Source organism: Oncorhynchus nerka, linkage group LG5, assembly GCF_034236695.1.
Source record: "Oncorhynchus nerka isolate Pitt River linkage group LG5, Oner_Uvic_2.0, whole genome shotgun sequence".
In the NCBI taxonomy this organism is placed as follows: Eukaryota; Metazoa; Chordata; class Actinopteri; order Salmoniformes; family Salmonidae; genus Oncorhynchus; species Oncorhynchus nerka.
In genome coordinates, this window is record NC_088400.1 from 19,601,245 (window position 1) to 19,619,254 (window position 18,010).

An 18,010-nucleotide genomic window follows, 5' to 3' on the forward strand; every position below is an offset into this window, starting at 1 on the left:
CCACTGTCACACTACACAACCCTAACCCTACCACTGTCACCTACCACAACCCTACCCTACCACTGTCACTACCCAACCCTACCCCCTACCACTGTCACACTACACAACCCATACCTGCCTACCCTACCACTGTCACTACACAACCCATACCTACCCTACCACCGTCACACTACACAACCCATACCTACCCTACCACTGTCACACTACACAACCCTAACCCTACCCTACCACTGTCACACTACACAACCCATACCTACCCTACCACTGTCACACTACACAACCCACCACTGTCACACTACACAGCCTACCCTACCCTACCACTGTCACACTACACAACCCTAACCCTACCCTACCACTGTCACACTACACAACCCATACCTACCCTACCACCGTCACACTACACAACCCATACCCTACCCTACCACTGTCACACTACACAACCCTAACCCTACCCTACCACTGTCACACTCACAACCCTAACCCTACCACTGTCACCTAACCCCTAACCCTACCACCACTGTCACACTACACAACCCATACCTACCCTACCACTGTCACACTACACAACCCTAACCCTACCACCATCACACCGTCACAACCCTAACCCCTGCCCTACCCATACCACTGCCTACCCTACCACCGTCACTCTACACAACCCATACCTGCCCTACCACTGTCACACTACACAACCCATACCTACCCTACCACTGTCACACTACACAACCCTAACCCTACCACCATCACACTACACCCTACCACCGTCACACTACACAACACAACCCTACCCTACCACACTCTACACAACCCATACCCTACCACTGTCACACTACACAACCCATACCTACCCTACCACTGTCACATTACACAACCCATACCCCTACCCTACCACTGTCACACTACACAACCCTAACCCTACCACTGTCACACTACACAACCCTAACCCCCTACCACCGTCCACTCACACTACACAACCCATACCCTACCCTACCACTGTCACACTACACAACCCATAACCCTACCACTGTCACACTACACAACCCTAACCCTACCCTACCACTGTCACACTACACAACCCATACCCTACCCTACCACTGTCACACTACACAACCTAACCCTACCACTGTCACACTACACAACCCTAACCCCTACCTACCACTGTCACACTACACAACCCCTAACCCTACCTACCCTACCACTGTCACACCTACCCTAACCCTACCACCGTCACACTACACAACCCTAACCCTACCCTACCACTGTCACACTACACAACCCTAACCCTACCCTACCACCGTCACTCTACACAACCCTACCCTACCACTGTCACACTACACAACCCTAACCCTACCCTACCACTGTCACATTACACAACCCTAACCCTACCCTACCACCGTCACTCTACACAACCCATACCTACCCTACCACTGTCACACTACACAACCCATACCTACCCTACCACTGTCACACTACACAACCCTAACCCTCCCACCCCACCCTACCACTGTCACACTACACAACCCATACCTACCCTACCACCGTCACACTACACAACCCATACCTACCCTACCACTGTCACACTACACAACCCTACCTGCCCTACCACTGTCACACAAACCCATACACACCACCCTAAACCCTACCCTACCACTACCACTGTCATTTTCTACTTACACAACCCTAATACTCTGTCACTACCAACCACCACTCCCTTCTGACACAAACCCATAACTGTCCTACCACCGTCACACTACACAACCCATACCTACCCTACCACCGTCACTCTACACAACCCATACCTGCCCTACCACTGTCACACTACACAACCCATACCTACCCTACCACTGTCACACTACACAACCCTAACCCTACCACCATCACACTACACAACCCTAACCCTACCCTACCACCGTCACACTACACAACCCATACCTACCCTACCACCGTCACTCTACACAACCCATACCTGCCCTACCACCATCACACTACACAACCCTAACCCTACCCTACCACCGTCACTCTACACAACCCATACCTACCCTACCACTGTCACACTACACAACCCTAACCCTACCCTACCACTGTCACACTACACAACCCTAACCCTACCCTACCACTGTCACACTACACAACCCATACCTACCCTACCACTGTCACACTACACAACCCATACCTACCCTACCACTGTCACACTACACAACCCTAACCCTACCCTACCACTGTCACACTACACAACCCATACCTACCCTACCACTGTCACACTACACAACCCTAACCCTACCACCGTCACACTACACAACCCATACCTACCCTACCACTGTCACACTACACAACCCATACCTACCCTACCACCGTCACACTACACAACCCTAACCCTCTACACAACCCTAACCCTCCCACTTTCACACTACACAACCCTAACCCTCTACACAACCCTAACCCTACCCTACCACCGTCACTCTACACAACCCATACCTACCCTACCACTGTCACACTACACAACCCTAACCCTAACCCTACCACTGTCACACTACACAACCCTAACCATACCCTACCACTGTCACACTACACAACCCTAACCCTCTACACAACCCTAACCCTCCCACTTTCACACTACACAAGCCTAACCCTCCTACTGTCACACTACACAACCCTAACCCTACCACTGTCACACTACACAACCCTAACCCTACCACTGTCACACTACATAACCCTAACCCTACCCTAGCACTGTCACACTACACAACCCTAACCCTCCCACTGTCACACTACACAACCCTAACCCTCCCACTGTCACACTACACAACCCTAACCCTACCACTGTCACACTACACAACCCTAACCCTACCACTGTCACACTACATAACCCTAACCCTACCCTAGCACTGTCACACTACACAACCCTAACCCTCCCACTGTCACACTACACAACCCTAACCCTCCCACTGTCACACTACACAACCCTAACCCTACCACTGTCACACTACACAACCCTAACCCTCCCACTGTCACACTACACAACCCTAACCCTACCCTACCACTGTCACCATCTGTCTGTAATAGCGATTATGACACATTTACAACAGGAAATCCTGGACCTGAGCAACCTGCTCCATTGTTTCAAATGTCATCTTTCACTCTGTGTGTGTGTGTGCGTGTGTGCGTGCGTGTGGACATGCATCTTGCAAAACGCAGCTTTTGCATCCGTGCTGCTGGGGCAAGATACAGGAATTTATTCAATCAAATCCGGTAACCACATTTTCTGGATAAATTCAAAAACATGATCTCATTTTCAAACATAAAAAACATTATTTTTACAGATATACTTTTTTTAGGGATAACAAAAACATGTTTTCTCTCTAGTTTCAGTTTGTCTGGTTGTAATTCTGATAACATCGCTTTTTGATTGAATCAGGCCCACAATGTCTGTCCTCTCCCTTCTGAAGTACAGTTTAACACCAAACTATGTCTGTCCTCTCTCTTCTGAAGTATAGTTTAACCCCAAACTATGTCTGTTGTCTCCCTTCTGAAGTACAGTTTAACACCAAACTATGTCTGTTGTCTCCCTTCTGAAGTACAGTTTAACACCAAACTATGTCTGTTGTCTCCCTTCTGAAGTACAGTTTAACCCCAAACTATGTCTGTTGTCTCTCTTCTGAAGTACAGTTTAACACCAAACTATGTCTGTCCTCTCTCTTCTGAAGTACAGTTTAACACCAAACTATGTCTGTTGTCTCCCTTCTGAAGTACAGTTTAACACCAAACTATGTCTGTCCTCTCTCTTCTGAAGTACAGTTTAACACTGTTGTCTCCCTTCTATGTCTGTTGTCTCCTCTTCTGAAGTACAGTTTAACACCAAACTATGTCTGTCCTCTCTCTTCTGAAGTACAGTTTAACAACAAACTATGTCTGTCCTCTCTCTTCTGAAGTACAGTTTAACACCAAACTATGTCTGTCCTCTCCATTCTGAAGTACAGTTTAACACCAAACTATGTCTGTTGTCTCCATTCTGAAGTACAGTTTAACACCAAACTATGTCTGTTGTCTCCATTCTGAAGTACAGTTTAACACCAAACTATGTCTGTTGTCTCCCTTCTGAAGTACAGTTTAACACCAAACTATGTCTGTTGTCTCCATTCTGAAGTACAGTTTAACACCAAACTATGTCTGTTGTCTCCCTTCTGAAGTACAGTTTAACACCAAACTATGTCTGTCCTCTCCCTTCTGAAGTACAGTTTAACACCAAACTATGTCTGTCCTCTCCCTTCTGAAGTTTACAGTCTTAAGTACAGTTTAACACAAACTATGTCTGTCCTCTCCATTCTGAAGTACAGTTTAACACCAAACAGTTTAACACCAAACTATGTCTGTTGTCTCCCTTCTGAAGTACAGTTTAACACCAAACTATGTCTGTCCTCTCCCTTCTGAAGTACAGTTTAACACCAAACTATGTCTGTCCTCTCCATTCTGAAGTACAGTTTAACACCAAACTATGTCTGTTGTCTCCATTCTGAAGTACAGTTTAACACCAAACTATGTCTGTTGTCTCCCTTCTGAAGTACAGTTTAACACCAAACTATGTCTGTCCTCTCCATTCTGAAGTACAGTTTAACACCAAACTATGTCTGTCCTCTCCATTCTGAAGTACAGTTTAACTATGTCTGTCCTCTCCCTTCTGAAGTACAGTTTAACACCAAACTATGTCTGTCCTCTCCTTCTGAAGTACAGTTTAACACCAAACTATGTCTGTCCTCTCCTTCTGAAGTACAGTTTAACAGTTGTAACACAGTTTAACACCAAACTATGTCTGTTGTCTCCCTCTCTGAAGTACAGTTTAACACCAAACTATGTCTGTCCTCTCCATTCTGAAGTACAGTTTAACACCAAACTATGTCTGTCCTCTCTTCTGAAGTACAGTTTAACACCAAACTATGTCTGTCCTCTCTCTTCTGAAGTACAGTTTAACACCAAACTATGTCTGTCCTCTCCCTTTTAACACCAAACTATGTCTGTCCTCTCCTTCTGAAGTACAGTTTAACACCAAACTATGTCTGTCCTCTCCCTTCTGAAGTACAGTTTAACACCAAACTATGTCTGTCCTCTCCCTTCTGAAGTACAGTTTAACACCAAACTATGTCTGTCCTCTCTCTTCTGAAGTACAGTTTAACACCAAACTATGTCTGTCCTCTCCATTCTGAAGTACAGTTTAACACCAAACTATGTCTGTCCTCTCCCTTCTGAAGTACAGTTTAACACCAAACTATGTCTGTCCTCTCCCTTCTGAAGTACAGTTTAACACCAAACTATGTCTGTCCTCTCCCTTCTGAAGTACAGTTTAACACCAAACTATGTCTGTCCTCTCCCTTCTGAAGTACAGTTTAACACCAAACTATGTCTGTCCTCTCCCTTCTGAAGTACAGTTTAACACCAAACTATGTCTGTACTCTCTCTTCTGAAGTACAGTTTAACACCAAACTATGTCTGTTGTCTCCCTTCTGAAGTACAGTTTAACACCAAACTATGTCTGTCCTCTCCCTTCTGAAGTACAGTTTAACACCAAACTATGTCTGTCCTCTCCCTTCTGAAGTACAGTTTAACACCAAACTATGTCTGTCCTCTCCCTTCTGAAGTACAGTTTAACACCAAACTATGTCTGTCCTCTCTCTTCTGAAGTACAGTTTAACACCAAACTATGTCTGTCCTCTCCATTCTGAAGTACAGTTTAACACCAAACTATGTCTGTCCTCTCCCTTCTGAAGTACAGTTTAACACCAAACTATGTCTGTCCTCTCTCTTCTGAAGTACAGTTTAACACCAAACTATGTCTGTCCTCTCCATTCTGAAGTACAGTTTAACACCAAACTATGTCTGTTGTCTCCCTTCTGAAGTACAGTTTAACACCAAACTATGTCTGTTGTCTCCCTTCTGAAGTACAGTTTAACACCAAACTATGTCTGTTGTCTCCCTTCTGAAGTACAGTTTAACACCAAACTATGTCTGTTGTCTCCCTTCTGAAGTACAGTTTAACACCAAACTATGTCTGTCCTCTCCATTCTGAAGTACAGTTTAACACCAAACTATGTCTGTCCTCTCTCTTCTGAAGTACAGTTTAACACCAAACTATGTCTGTCCTCTCCATTCTGAAGTACAGTTTAACACCAAACTATGTCTGTTGTCTCCCTTCTGAAGTACAGTTTAACACCAAACTATGTCTGTCCTCTCCCTTCTGAAGTACAGTTTAACACCAAACTATGTCTGTCCTCTCCATTCTGAAGTACAGTTTAACACCAAACTATGTCTGTTGTCTCCATTCTGAAGTACAGTTTAACACCAAACTATGTCTGTTGTCTCCCTTCTGAAGGACAGTTTAACACCAAACTATGTCTGTCCTCTCCATTCTGAAGTACAGTTTAACACCAAACTATGTCTGTCCTCTCTCTTCTGAAGTACAGTTTAACACCAAACTATGTCTGTCCTCTCCCTTCTGAAGTACAGTTTAACACCAAACTATGTCTGTCCTCTCCCTTCTGAAGTACAGTTTAACACCAAACTATGTCTGTTGTCTCCCTTCTGAAGTACAGTTTAACACCAAACTATGTCTGTCCTCTCTCTTCTGAAGTACAGTTTAACACCAAACTATGTCTGTCCTCTCTCTTCTGAAGTACAGTTTAACACCAAACTATGTCTGTAACAACACCAAACTATGTCTGTCCTCTCTCTTCTGAAGTACAGTTTAACACCAAACTATGTCTGTCCTCTCCATTCTGAAGTACAGTTTAACACCAAACTATGTCTGTCCTCTCCCTTCTGAAGTACAGTTTAACACCAAACTATGTCTGTCCTCTCCTTCTGAAGTACAGTTTAACACCAAACTATGTCTGTCCTCTCTCTTCTGAAGTACAGTTTAACACCAAACTATGTCTGTCCTCTCCCTTCTGAAGTACAGTTTAACACCAAACTATGTCTGTCCTCTCTCTTCTGAAGTACAGTTTAACACCAAACTATGTCTGTCCTCTCCCTTCTGAAGTACAGTTTAACACCAAACTATGTCTGTCCTCTCCCTTCTGAAGTACAGTTTAACACCAAACTATGTCTGTTGTCTCCCTTCTGAAGTACAGTTTAACACCAAACTATGTCTGTCCTCTCCATTCTGAAGTACAGTTTAACACCAAACTATGTCTGTCCTCTCTCTTCTGAAGTACAGTTTAACACCAAACTATGTCTGTCCTCTCCATTCTGAAGTACAGTTTAACACCAAACTATGTCTGTTGTCTCCCTTCTGAAGTACAGTTTAACACCAAACTATGTCTGTCCTCTCCCTGAAGTTCTTAACACCAAACTATGTCTGTACAGTTTAACACCAAACTATGTCTGTCCTCTCCATTCTGAAAACTATGTACAGTTTAACACCAAACTATGTCTGTCCTCTCCCTTCTGAAGTACAGTTTAACACCAAACTATGTCTGTCCTCTCCATTCTGAAGTACAGTTTAACACCAAACTATGTCTGTCCTCTCCCTTCTGAAGTACAGTTTAACACCAAACTATGTCTGTCCTCTCCCTTCTGAAGTACAGTTTAACACCAAACTATGTCTGTCCTCTCCTTCTGAAGTACAGTTTAACACCAAACTATGTCTGTCCTCTCCCTTCTGAAGTACAGTTTAACACCAAACTATGTCTGTCCTCTCCCTTCTGAAGTACAGTTTAACACCAAACTATGTCTGTCCTCTCTCTTCTGAAGTACAGTTTAACACCAAACTATGTCTGTCCTCTCCCTTCTGAAGTACAGTTTAACAAACTATGTCTGTCCTCTCCTTCTGAAACTATGTCTGTCCTCTCCCTTCTGAAGTACAGTTTAACACCAAACTATGTCTGTCCTCTCCATTCTGAAGTACAGTTTAACACCAAACTATGTCTGTCCTCTCCCTTCTGAAGTACAGTTTAACACCAAACTATGTCTGTCCTCTCTCTTCTGAAGTACAGTTTAACACCAAACTATGTCTGTCCTCTCCATTCTGAAGTACAGTTTAACACCAAACTATGTCTGTCCTCTCCCTTCTGAAGTACAGTCTGTCCTAACAGTTTAACACAAACTATGTCTGTCCTCTCTCTTTCTGAAGTACAGTTTAACACCAAACTATGTCTGTCCTCTCCCTTCTGAAGTACAGTTTAACACCAAACTATGTCTGTCCTCTCCCTTTCTGAAGTACAGTTTAACACCAAACTATGTCTGTCCTCTCCTTTCTGAAGTACAGTTTAACACCAAACTATGTCTGTCCTCTCCATTCTGAAGTACAGTTTAACACCAAACTATGTCTGTCCTCTCCTTCTGAAGTACAGTTTAACACCAAACTATGTCTGTCCTCTCCATTCTGAAGTACAGTTTAACACCAAACTATGTCTGTCCTCTCCCTTCTGAAGTACAGTTTAACACCAAACTATGTCTGTCCTCTCCTTCTGAAGTACAGTTTAACACCAAACTATGTCTGTCCTGTTTAACACCAAACTCCTGTCCTTCCTTCTGAAGTACAGTTTAACACCAAACTATGTCTGTCCTCCTTCTGAAGTACAGTTTAACACCAAACTATGTCTGTCCTCTCCATTCTGAAGTACAGTTTAACACCAAACTATGTCTGTCCTCTCCTTCTGAAGTACAGTTTAACACCAAACTATGTCTGTCCTCTCCCTTCTGAAGTACAGTTTAACACCAAACTATGTCTGTCCTCTCCATTCTGAAGTACAGTTTAACACCAAACTATGTCTGTCCCTGTCTTTAACCCTTCTGTTGTCTCCTTCTGAAGTACAGTTTAACACCAAACTATGTCTGTCCTCTCCCTTCTGAAGTACAGTTTAACACCAAACTATGTCTGTCCTCTCCATTCTGAAGTACAGTTTAACACCAAACTATGTCTGTCCTCTCCTCTTCTGAAGTTTAACACCAAACTATGTCTGTTGTCTCCCTTCTGAAGTACAGTTTAACACCAAACTATGTCTGTCCTCTCCCTTCTGAAGTACAGTTTAACACCAAACTATGTCTGTCCTCTCTCTTCTGAAGTACAGTTTAACACCAAACTATGTCTGTCCTCTCTCTTCTGAAGTACAGTTTAACACCAAACTATGTCTGTCCTCTCTCTTCTGAAGTACAGTTTAACACCAAACTATGTCTGTCCTCTCCATTCTGAAGTACAGTTTAACACCAAACTATGTCTGTCCTCTCCCTTCTGAAGTACAGTTTAACACCAAACTATGTCTGTCCTCTCTCTTCTGAAGTACAGTTTAACACCAAACTATGTCTGTCCTCTCCCTTCTGAAGTACAGTTTAACACCAAACTATGTCTGTCCTCTCCTTCTGAAGTACAGTTTAACACCAAACTATGTCTGTCCTCTCTCTTCTGAAGTACAGTTTAACACCAAACTATGTCTGTCCTCTCCATTCTGAAGTACAGTTTAACACCAAACTATGTCTGTCCTCTCCTTCTGTCCTCTCCCTACAGTTTAACACCAAACTATGTCTGTCCTCTCCCTTCTGAAGTACAGTTTAACACCAAACTATGTCTGTCCTCTCCCTTCTGAAGTACAGTTTAACACCAAACTATGTCTGTCCTCTCCCTTCTGAAGTACAGTTTAACACCAAACTATGTCTGTCCTCTCCATTCTGAAGTACAGTTTAACACCAAACTATGTCTGTCCTCTCCCTTCTGAAGTACAGTTTAACACCAAACTATGTCTGTCCTCTCTCTTCTGAAGTACAGTTTAACACCAAACTATGTCTGTCCTCTCCATTCTGAAGTACAGTTTAACACCAAACTATGTCTGTCCTCTCCCTTCTGAAGTACAGTTTAACACCAAACTATGTCTGTCCTCTCCCTTCTGAAGTACAGTTTAACACCAAACTATGTCTGTCCTCTCCCTTCTGAAGTACAGTTTAACACCAAACTATGTCTGTTGTCTCCCTTCTGAAGTACAGTTTAACACCAAACTATGTCTGTCCTCTCCATTCTGAAGTACAGTTTAACACCAAACTATGTCTGTCCTCTCCCTTCTGAAGTACAGTTTAACACCAAACTATGTCTGTCCTCTCTGAAGTACAGTTTAACACCAAACTATGTCTGTCCTCTCCTTCTGAAGTACAGTTTAACACCAAACTATGTCTGAAGTACAGTTTAACACCAAACTATGTCTGTCCTCTCCATTCTGAAGTACAGTTTAACACCAAACTATGTCTGTCCTCTCCTTCTGAAGTACAGTTTAACACCAAACTATGTCTGTCCTCTCCTTCTGAAGTACAGTTTAACACCAAACTATGTCTGTCCTCTCCCTTCTGAAGTACAGTTTAACACCAAACTATGTCTGTTGTCTCCCTTCTGAAGTACAGTTTAACACCAAACTATGTCTGTTGTCTCCCTTCTGAAGTACAGTTTAACACCAAACTATGTCTGTCCTCTCCATTCTGAAGTACAGTTTAACACCAAACTATGTCTGTTGTCTCCCTTCAGTTTAACACCAAACTACAGTTTAACACCTGTTGTCTCCTTCTGAAACTATGTCTGTCCTCTCCTTCTGAAGTACAGTTTAACACCAAACTATGTCTGTTGTCTCCTGAAGTACTTCTGAAGTACAGTTTAACACCAAACTATGTCTGTTGTCTCCCTTCTGAAGTACAGTTTAACACCAAACTATGTCTGTTGTCTCCCTTCTGAAGTACAGTTTAACACCAAACTATGTCTGTCCTCTCCATTCTGAAGTACAGTTTAACACCAAACTATGTCTGTCCTCTCCCTTCTGAAGTACAGTTTAACACCAAACTATGTCTGTCCTCTCTCTTCTGAAGTACAGTTTAACACCAAACTATGTCTGTCCTCTCCTTCTGAAGTACAGTTTAACACCAAACTATGTCTGTTGTCTCCCTTCTGAAGTACAGTTTAACACCAAACTATGTCTGTCCTCTCCTTCTGAAGTACAGTTTAACACCAAACTATGTCTGTCCTCTCCCTTCTGAAGTACAGTTTAACAGTTTAACACCAAACTATGTCTGTCCTCTCCCTTCTGAAGTACAGTTTAACACCAAACTATGTCTGTCCTCTCCATTCTGAAGTACAGTTTAACACCAAACTATGTCTGTTGTCTCCCTTCTGAAGTACAGTTTAACACCAAACTATGTCTGTTGTCTCCCTTCTGAAGTACAGTTTAACACCAAACTATGTCTGTTGTCTCCCTTCTGAAGTACAGTTTAACACCAAACTATGTCTGTCGTCTCCCTTCTGAAGTACAGTTTAACACCAAACTATGTCTGTCCTCTCCCTTCTGAAGTACAGTTTAACACCAAACTATGTCTGTTGTCTCCATTCTGAAGTACAGTTTAACACCAAACTATGTCTGTCCTCTCCCTTCTGAAGTACAGTTTAACACCAAACTATGTCTGTTGTCTCCATTCTGAAGTACAGTTTAACACCAAACTATGTCTGTTGTCTCCCTTCTGAAGTACAGTTTAACACCAAACTATGTCTGTCCTCTCCCTTCTGAAGTACAGTTTAACACCAAACTATGTCTGTTGTCTCCCTTCTGAAGTACAGTTTAACACCAAACTATGTCTGTTGTCTCCCTTCTGAAGTACAGTTTAACACCAAACTATGTCTGTCGTCTCCCTTCTGAAGTACAGTTTAACACCAAACTATGTCTGTTGTCTCCATTCTGAAGTACAGTTTAACACCAAACTATGTCTGTCCTCTCCCTTCTGAAGTACAGTTTAACACCAAACTATGTCTGCCCTCTCTCTTCTGAAGTACAGTTTAACACCAAACTATGTCTGTTGTCTCCCTTCTGAAGTACAGTTTAACACCAAACTATGTCTGTTGTCTCCATTCTGAAGTACAGTTTAACACCAAACTATGTCTGTCCTCTCTCTTCTGAAGTACAGTTTAACACCAAACTATGTCTGTTGTCTCCCTTCTGAAGTACAGTTTAACACCAAACTATGTCTGTCCTCTCCCTTCTGAAGTACAGTTTAACCCCAAACTGAAGAAAGTCGGCGTTGTTTTACCTCTGTCATCAGCAGCTCCTCAGCTCTTCCCCTCGTTATGTCTTTGTTGTACCATCTGGAAAACAAGAAGGGGAATTATCAACCTAGACCAATCAGATGTCTGAAATAAAATAACAGGGTACAATTGTTACCTTATACTATAAAAATAGTCAGGAGAATTGTATTTGATATAAATCCGACTCACTCAAATCTGTTGAAGTTGTTGCAGGATTTTTCCGCTATATAAGTGCAAGGTACAAAACCTGTGTTTCTATTGAAGGAAAGGACACAATGAATACTGTAGGTGTGTACAACTAAACAGCCAATAATACTTATTACAGATAGGCTCAGACAGATGTCATAGGGTTGTCATAGAGATGTCATAGGGTTGTCACAGAGATGTCATAAGGTTGTCATAGAGATGTCATAGGGTTGTCACAGAGATGTCATAAGGTTGTCACAGAGATGTCATAGGGTTGTCACCGAGAAGTCATAGGGTTATAATAGTGTTGCCATGTCGTCTCTACTTACCCTCTGTGGTCCTGTACAGTCCACCAATCATGGTGGGAGCTGTCAGTCAGGATGTACTCCTGGTCTTTGTGAAGGGGCAGCTCTGTGTCTCCAAGGGGACTGTAGTTCTGTAGCGCAACCACCACATTCTGGCCCGGGTCGGAGAGCCGCCGCTACGGGCACGATGTAAGGGAAACACTGATCCTTAGCATTAATGTGACTCAAAGCAACATACTGTACGTTTACAGGCACGGTGAAGTATATAGACATGACATATCATGCATATTTACCTGTGTGTCCGGGGTTGGAGGGAGAGGCTTCTTGGAAGCTACAGAAGGGCATTTTGTGGTTAATTCTTAAAAGTCTAAGCTGCTGGGTGTGTGTGTGTGTGTGTGTGTGTGTGTGTGTGTGTGTGTGTGTGTGTGTGTGTGTGTGTGTGTGTGTGTGTGTGTGTGTGTGTGTGTGTGTGTGTGTGTGTGTGTGTGTGTGTGTGTGTGTGTGTGTGTGTGTGTGTGTGTGTGTGTGTATGGGTTACTTTATGGGTCTCCCTTTTCAATAGTGGTCATATTAGTTTGTGTGCTACAGAAATGTTGATGAGAAGACTGATTGTCGGGATGTCTCCTGGTCTGACAGACAGCGTTGTAGCTCTGCCACCTTCCACTACAGAATGGTGACCAAGGTGGATGTGGTGGATTGAGATGCAGCCCATTGCTAAAAAACACATCTCTAGCGTAAACTGACAGATTTTATTATTATGTTACTTAGATTGACACACCAGTGCGTCAATAGGCCATAGAGATTAAATTCACATTATGGGCAGTTTTCATAATAAGAATAATAACTTTTCATAGGATTTATAAATGGTTTATATGTAAGACATAATAATACTAATGATTATGTTTATTGAGTGTGGGAAATGCACTCTTCAAATTAAATATACCTGTACCGTATCCCACAGGGTCGTACTCCTGACACCCCGTAGCCATCTTCTCTGTCTGGTAACAGCACCTCCACCTCCCCTCCGTCCAGAAGTTGGGGTGATACTTCAGGAGTAATGTGTTGCACTTGGTCTCTTCATGACACGAGAGACAAATGAAATACAGTCTAAGACATGGAGGCTCAAATGTGTCATAGAGTTTATAATATAATGTTGATATACTACTCTTCATATTATGTTGTTTTTCTAATCTTATGGTATATATATTATGGTATATATATATATGAACAAACTCAGCTCTGTGGTATTGGTATTATGGGTCTGATGTTGAATGTTTCCCATAACGGCTGCTCACCCTCCTTCAGAGCCCGGACCCATCTCTGACGACAGTCGTTGTCCGGGGCGAAGATGTACAGGTAGCAGTTGTCGTGGACAACCTGTTGAGACATTTATGCACATCTAAAAGAAAACAGTGTCATGGCTTATAAATGAAAGTCATTGTAAACTGTTCCCAATGGTGAGTAATTAGCATTCCTCCATTAGACAGAAGCGGTAGAAGAGATGAGTTGTCTTATGTGGTCTTACCTGGAAGGGGTACTTGTTGCTGCAGGGGATTGGGGCTTCACTGCACACTATCTCTACACACTTGATCCTGGAGAGCTCAATGCAGCCTTTCTGGCTGGGCTTTTTCTGAAGATGAATAAAGGTTTCTATCAACATCTTCACAACTTTCTATTTTCATATCAAACAATACAACCCCCATACAGTAACTGTCATACACTGTGAAAGCAAGATTTCTTCATAACTCAACATATGATTTTCAAAATTAGACTACTGAAGTATAAAGTGTAAATTAATTTCAACATTAAATGTCATTCTTGACAGAAATCGATAAACAAACAAACGCCACACAATTTAACAATAATTGTACATACCCCAGGGCGCTGTTCAGAATAGGTCAGGTCCTGGGTGTCCAAGACAAAGAACCTTTCCTTGTAATTACAGGGCGACGTCCTTCGCTTCTGCTGAGATTTCTTGATGAGAGTCCCCTTCAAGATTACTGTGGGGAGCATAGTGAACACAGATACCTGGCTAACATTGAGAGACAGAGGGAGAGACAGAGAGAGAGACAGCGAGGTGGGCTGTAGAGTTAGACTGAACACCTATAGAGGAGTGGAGAGAAGGAAAAGATTGATGGGAGTTCGTGTCGTGTGAGTTTCCGCTATAGATACACTAGGTAAACCACTTCCTTGAGCATGGCTGATAGAAACCAACACTCACACAGAGACTAAGATGCACACACACACACACACACACACACACACACACACACACACACACACACACACACACACACACACACACACACACACACACACACACACACACACACACACACACACACACACACACACGTTGAAGCATCACAAGCTGCATGGGTGCACAGAACCACAGGGCCTGAGCAGCTCTCTCCCCAGAAATCAGGCTAAACGTACAAAAGTCACCCAGTAAAATATTACTTGAGTAAAAGTCTAAAAGTATTTGGTTTAAAATATACTTAAGTATCAAAAGTAAAAGTATAAATCATTTCAAATTTCTTATATAAAGCAAACCAGACAGAACAATTTGTAAAAACAAAAATATTTACAGATAGCCAGGGCACACTCTAATACTCAGACATAATTTCCAAACAAAGCATTTGTGTTTAGTGAGTCTGCCAGGTCAGAGGCATAAGGGATGACCAGGCATGTTCTCTTGATATGTTCGTAAATTGGACCATTTTCCTGTCCTGTTAAGCATTCAAAATGTAACGAGTACTTTTGGTATCAGGAAAAACATATGGAGTAAAAAGTACATTATTTTCTTTAGGTATATAGTAAAGTAAAAGTAAAAGTTGTCAAACATATAAATAGTAAAGTGAAGTACAGATATCCCATAAAACTACTTAAGTAGAACTTTAATTGTTTTATACTTAAGTACTTAGCATCACTGCTTATTGCTATTATAAACTGGTTACCAAAGTAATTAGAGCATTAAAAACACATGTTTTGTCATAAGGTCCGCGGTACCACGTCTGTCAGCCAATCAGCATTCAGGGAACGAACCACCCAGTTTATAACGATATATAGACAGCTTCATTGGACGTTTAAGACCCTTTATGTTGGTGTTTCCTTCATTATGTCATTTAGCTGTATGTTGACCATCACAATGAGACATTAATTTATAGCAGATTGAACATCGCACTGTTGAGCTCTTACGCCACCTTTTACACTGTACAAATGTGATGGATGAAATCTAAAATATTGCAACAATACTTCGGCCCAGTCTGCGATAACCAATCAAATCGCGCATTACTGTCGAGAATCTCACCAATCCGCACCGCCAACAAATTATGTCAAGAAAAAAACCAACCAATGGGATAGGATGACAGGGGCATGAAAGGGAAACGAGACATTGCACATACAAATGTTTTGTGTAAAGCAATAATTGTGGTGGTGATTTCAGTTGATAGTAGATACAGTACTTGAGGACTCCATATAAAGGTATGTTTAAGCTTTTGTTTCTTTTGTCTCATTCCTTGTCGTGAAATGACTTCCAAGTCTGCTATCTAACCCCGGGCTGTTAGCTGGCTAACGCGTCAGCTCGCTAGAGACTGAATCAACTGAAACGAAAAAACGTCGTCATTAAGTGTAGCTAGCTAGATTGTTCGCTTATGTTTCTAACAAAAGCCGTTTGTAGGCTTCTAGCTAGCGCATTAATGCCACTTGCCCAGGTTAGTTTTAGACAACGTAGCCAGCTCCGCCCTACGTACTGTAACGTTAAAGTTAGCAAATCTAGCCAGCTAGATGCTGCCCCTCTTGGCGCATGCGCGGCTACTCACACGGCTAGCAACTATTACCACGGATTAATAGGGGAAACCCTATGAATTATAAGTATATTTGATTATACTGTCTAAATAAAGAGGTGAACCATCCTCTTTGTTAATCAGCAGGATAATAGCATCCGTTCTTTCCCCAGTTTATTTTTAATGGCGATGCAGCTAAAAAGGTAAAGTATGATGTTTAAGTAATATGGTAGGCTATAATACATCTGTAATCTCATTTTCCTCTATCCAGGCCTCACTATGGGTGAACCACAGCAGGTGAGTGCCCTGCCACCCCCTCCTATGCAGTACATCAAGGAGTACACAGACGAGAACATCCGCAAGGGGCTCATCCCCAAACCCCCTCCTCCCATCCGAGACACCTACATGATGTTCGGCAACCAGTTCCAGTGCGACGACCTGATCATCCGACCGCTGGAGAGCCAGGGCATCGAGCGGCTCCACCCCATGCAGTTCCACCACAAACGGGAGCTCAAGAAGCTCAACATGTCCATCCTGGTGAATTTCCTGGATCTCCTGGACATCCTGATCAAGAGCCCTGGCAGTATAAAGAGAGAGGAGAAGCTGGAGGACCTGAAGCTGCTGTTTGTCCACATGCACCATCTGATCAATGAGTACCGTCCGCACCAGGCCAGAGAGACCCTGAGGGTGATGATGGAAGTGCAGAAGAGACAGCGACTGGAGACTGCAGAGAGGTTCCAGAAACATCTGGAGAGGGTGGTGGAGATGATCCAGGGGTGCCTGGCCTCCCTGCCCGATGACCTACCCCAGACTGAGGGCTTGAGTGGGGCAGGGGATGTGGCAAGGGGTGTTGGGATTGGCGGGGCGTTGGGGTTGGACGCCAGGCTAAAGACTGAGCCCATGGACGTGGAGGAGGCTGGGACTAGCTGTATGGTTGTTGGGCCACAACAGGACAAAAGCATGGGTGGTGCTGCTAAGAAAGACAGAGTATTGGACAAGGATGCTGCCATGTGTAGTATTATCGACGATATCGCCTGAGTTTTGTGTTTAGAGCTAGGGGTCTCTACAGCAGGGTGCAACAGTGAAGAACGTTCAGATATAAAATTGTTCTGTAGAGCGATGATTGTCTGTGTAGAATAGTGAATTGACCATTGACCATTATATTTCTATATGCAACGTTCAGAATCAAAATGATTCACCTTGCTGAATATAGGTTTTTCCTGGTCATTATGTTTGTCTCATTGGTCTCGGTTGAATTGTGTCGTATGCTTAATGTGGTTCTGATCACATACGCTGTCCGCAGTTATAGTATTTTTTTCTTAAGTCAAAGCTTTACTGAAATGATGTGTCATGGACTATGAAGACTCACCTTCCTTGAGTTGAGACATTTGGGATATCATTGGGGTTTAGATGCTGGTAAAATTCATAATTTGATAAAGTTTTAATAAACTAATTTCTACGTCCTATAACAATTTATATACTTATTTAAAAAAAATGTTTGCATTAGAGAAATAATTAGGCCTACCACCCTTTTCTATTATGCCACTGGTTGGTTCTGCTGAATCCTTTCAAGGTGTCTTAAAACTGAGTCTTGACTGGAAACCACTTTTCTACTTTTCAAATTATATGTCTTACCTTAGAGTTAGTCCCTGTGAAAACAAACCAAATATATTTTTAGGAGCTGAACTGCATTATAAAATGTA

General features: G+C 42.7%; 2 protein-coding genes across 3 annotated transcripts in view; one reads left to right on the forward strand and one right to left on the reverse strand.

Annotated features, from left to right (window-relative positions):
• Positions 1 to 14,707, reverse strand: part of itk (IL2 inducible T cell kinase) — a 40,348-nt gene extending 25,641 nt beyond the window's left edge. Inside the window, exons 1-8 of one of the 2 annotated variants that reach the window (XM_065018431.1) lie at positions 14,398 to 14,707; positions 14,048 to 14,152; positions 13,818 to 13,899; positions 13,472 to 13,597; positions 12,816 to 12,853; positions 12,547 to 12,698; positions 12,221 to 12,286; positions 12,037 to 12,091 (exon numbers count right to left, since the gene is read on the reverse strand). In XM_065018431.1, coding sequence (XP_064874503.1) covers positions 12,037 to 12,091; positions 12,221 to 12,286; positions 12,547 to 12,698; positions 12,816 to 12,853; positions 13,472 to 13,597; positions 13,818 to 13,899; positions 14,048 to 14,152; positions 14,398 to 14,535 — 762 coding nt within the window. In that variant the 5' untranslated portion in view covers positions 14,536 to 14,707. Of the gene's footprint in view, positions 1 to 12,036; positions 12,092 to 12,220; positions 12,287 to 12,546; positions 12,699 to 12,815; positions 12,854 to 13,465; positions 13,598 to 13,817; positions 13,900 to 14,047; positions 14,153 to 14,397 lie in introns of both variants that reach the window. The other variant, XM_065018430.1, reaches the window with a different exon arrangement.
• A 1,152-nt stretch (positions 14,708 to 15,859) lies between these two features.
• LOC115129211 (mediator of RNA polymerase II transcription subunit 7-like) lies at positions 15,860 to 17,779 on the forward strand. Its single transcript, XM_029659319.2, has 2 exons — positions 15,860 to 16,005; positions 16,579 to 17,779. The coding sequence occupies exon 2, from the start codon at positions 16,587 to 16,589 to the stop codon at positions 17,343 to 17,345; it is 759 nt and encodes a 252-aa protein (XP_029515179.1). The 5' UTR covers positions 15,860 to 16,005; positions 16,579 to 16,586; the 3' UTR covers positions 17,346 to 17,779.
• Positions 17,780 to 18,010: the final 231 nt, after the last annotated feature.

Excerpts from the sequence above, each read along its gene's own strand:
- LOC115129211 (XM_029659319.2), top strand. The coding sequence starts at position 16,587 with ATGGGTGAACCACAGCAGGTGAGTGCCCTGCCACCCCCTCCTATGCAG.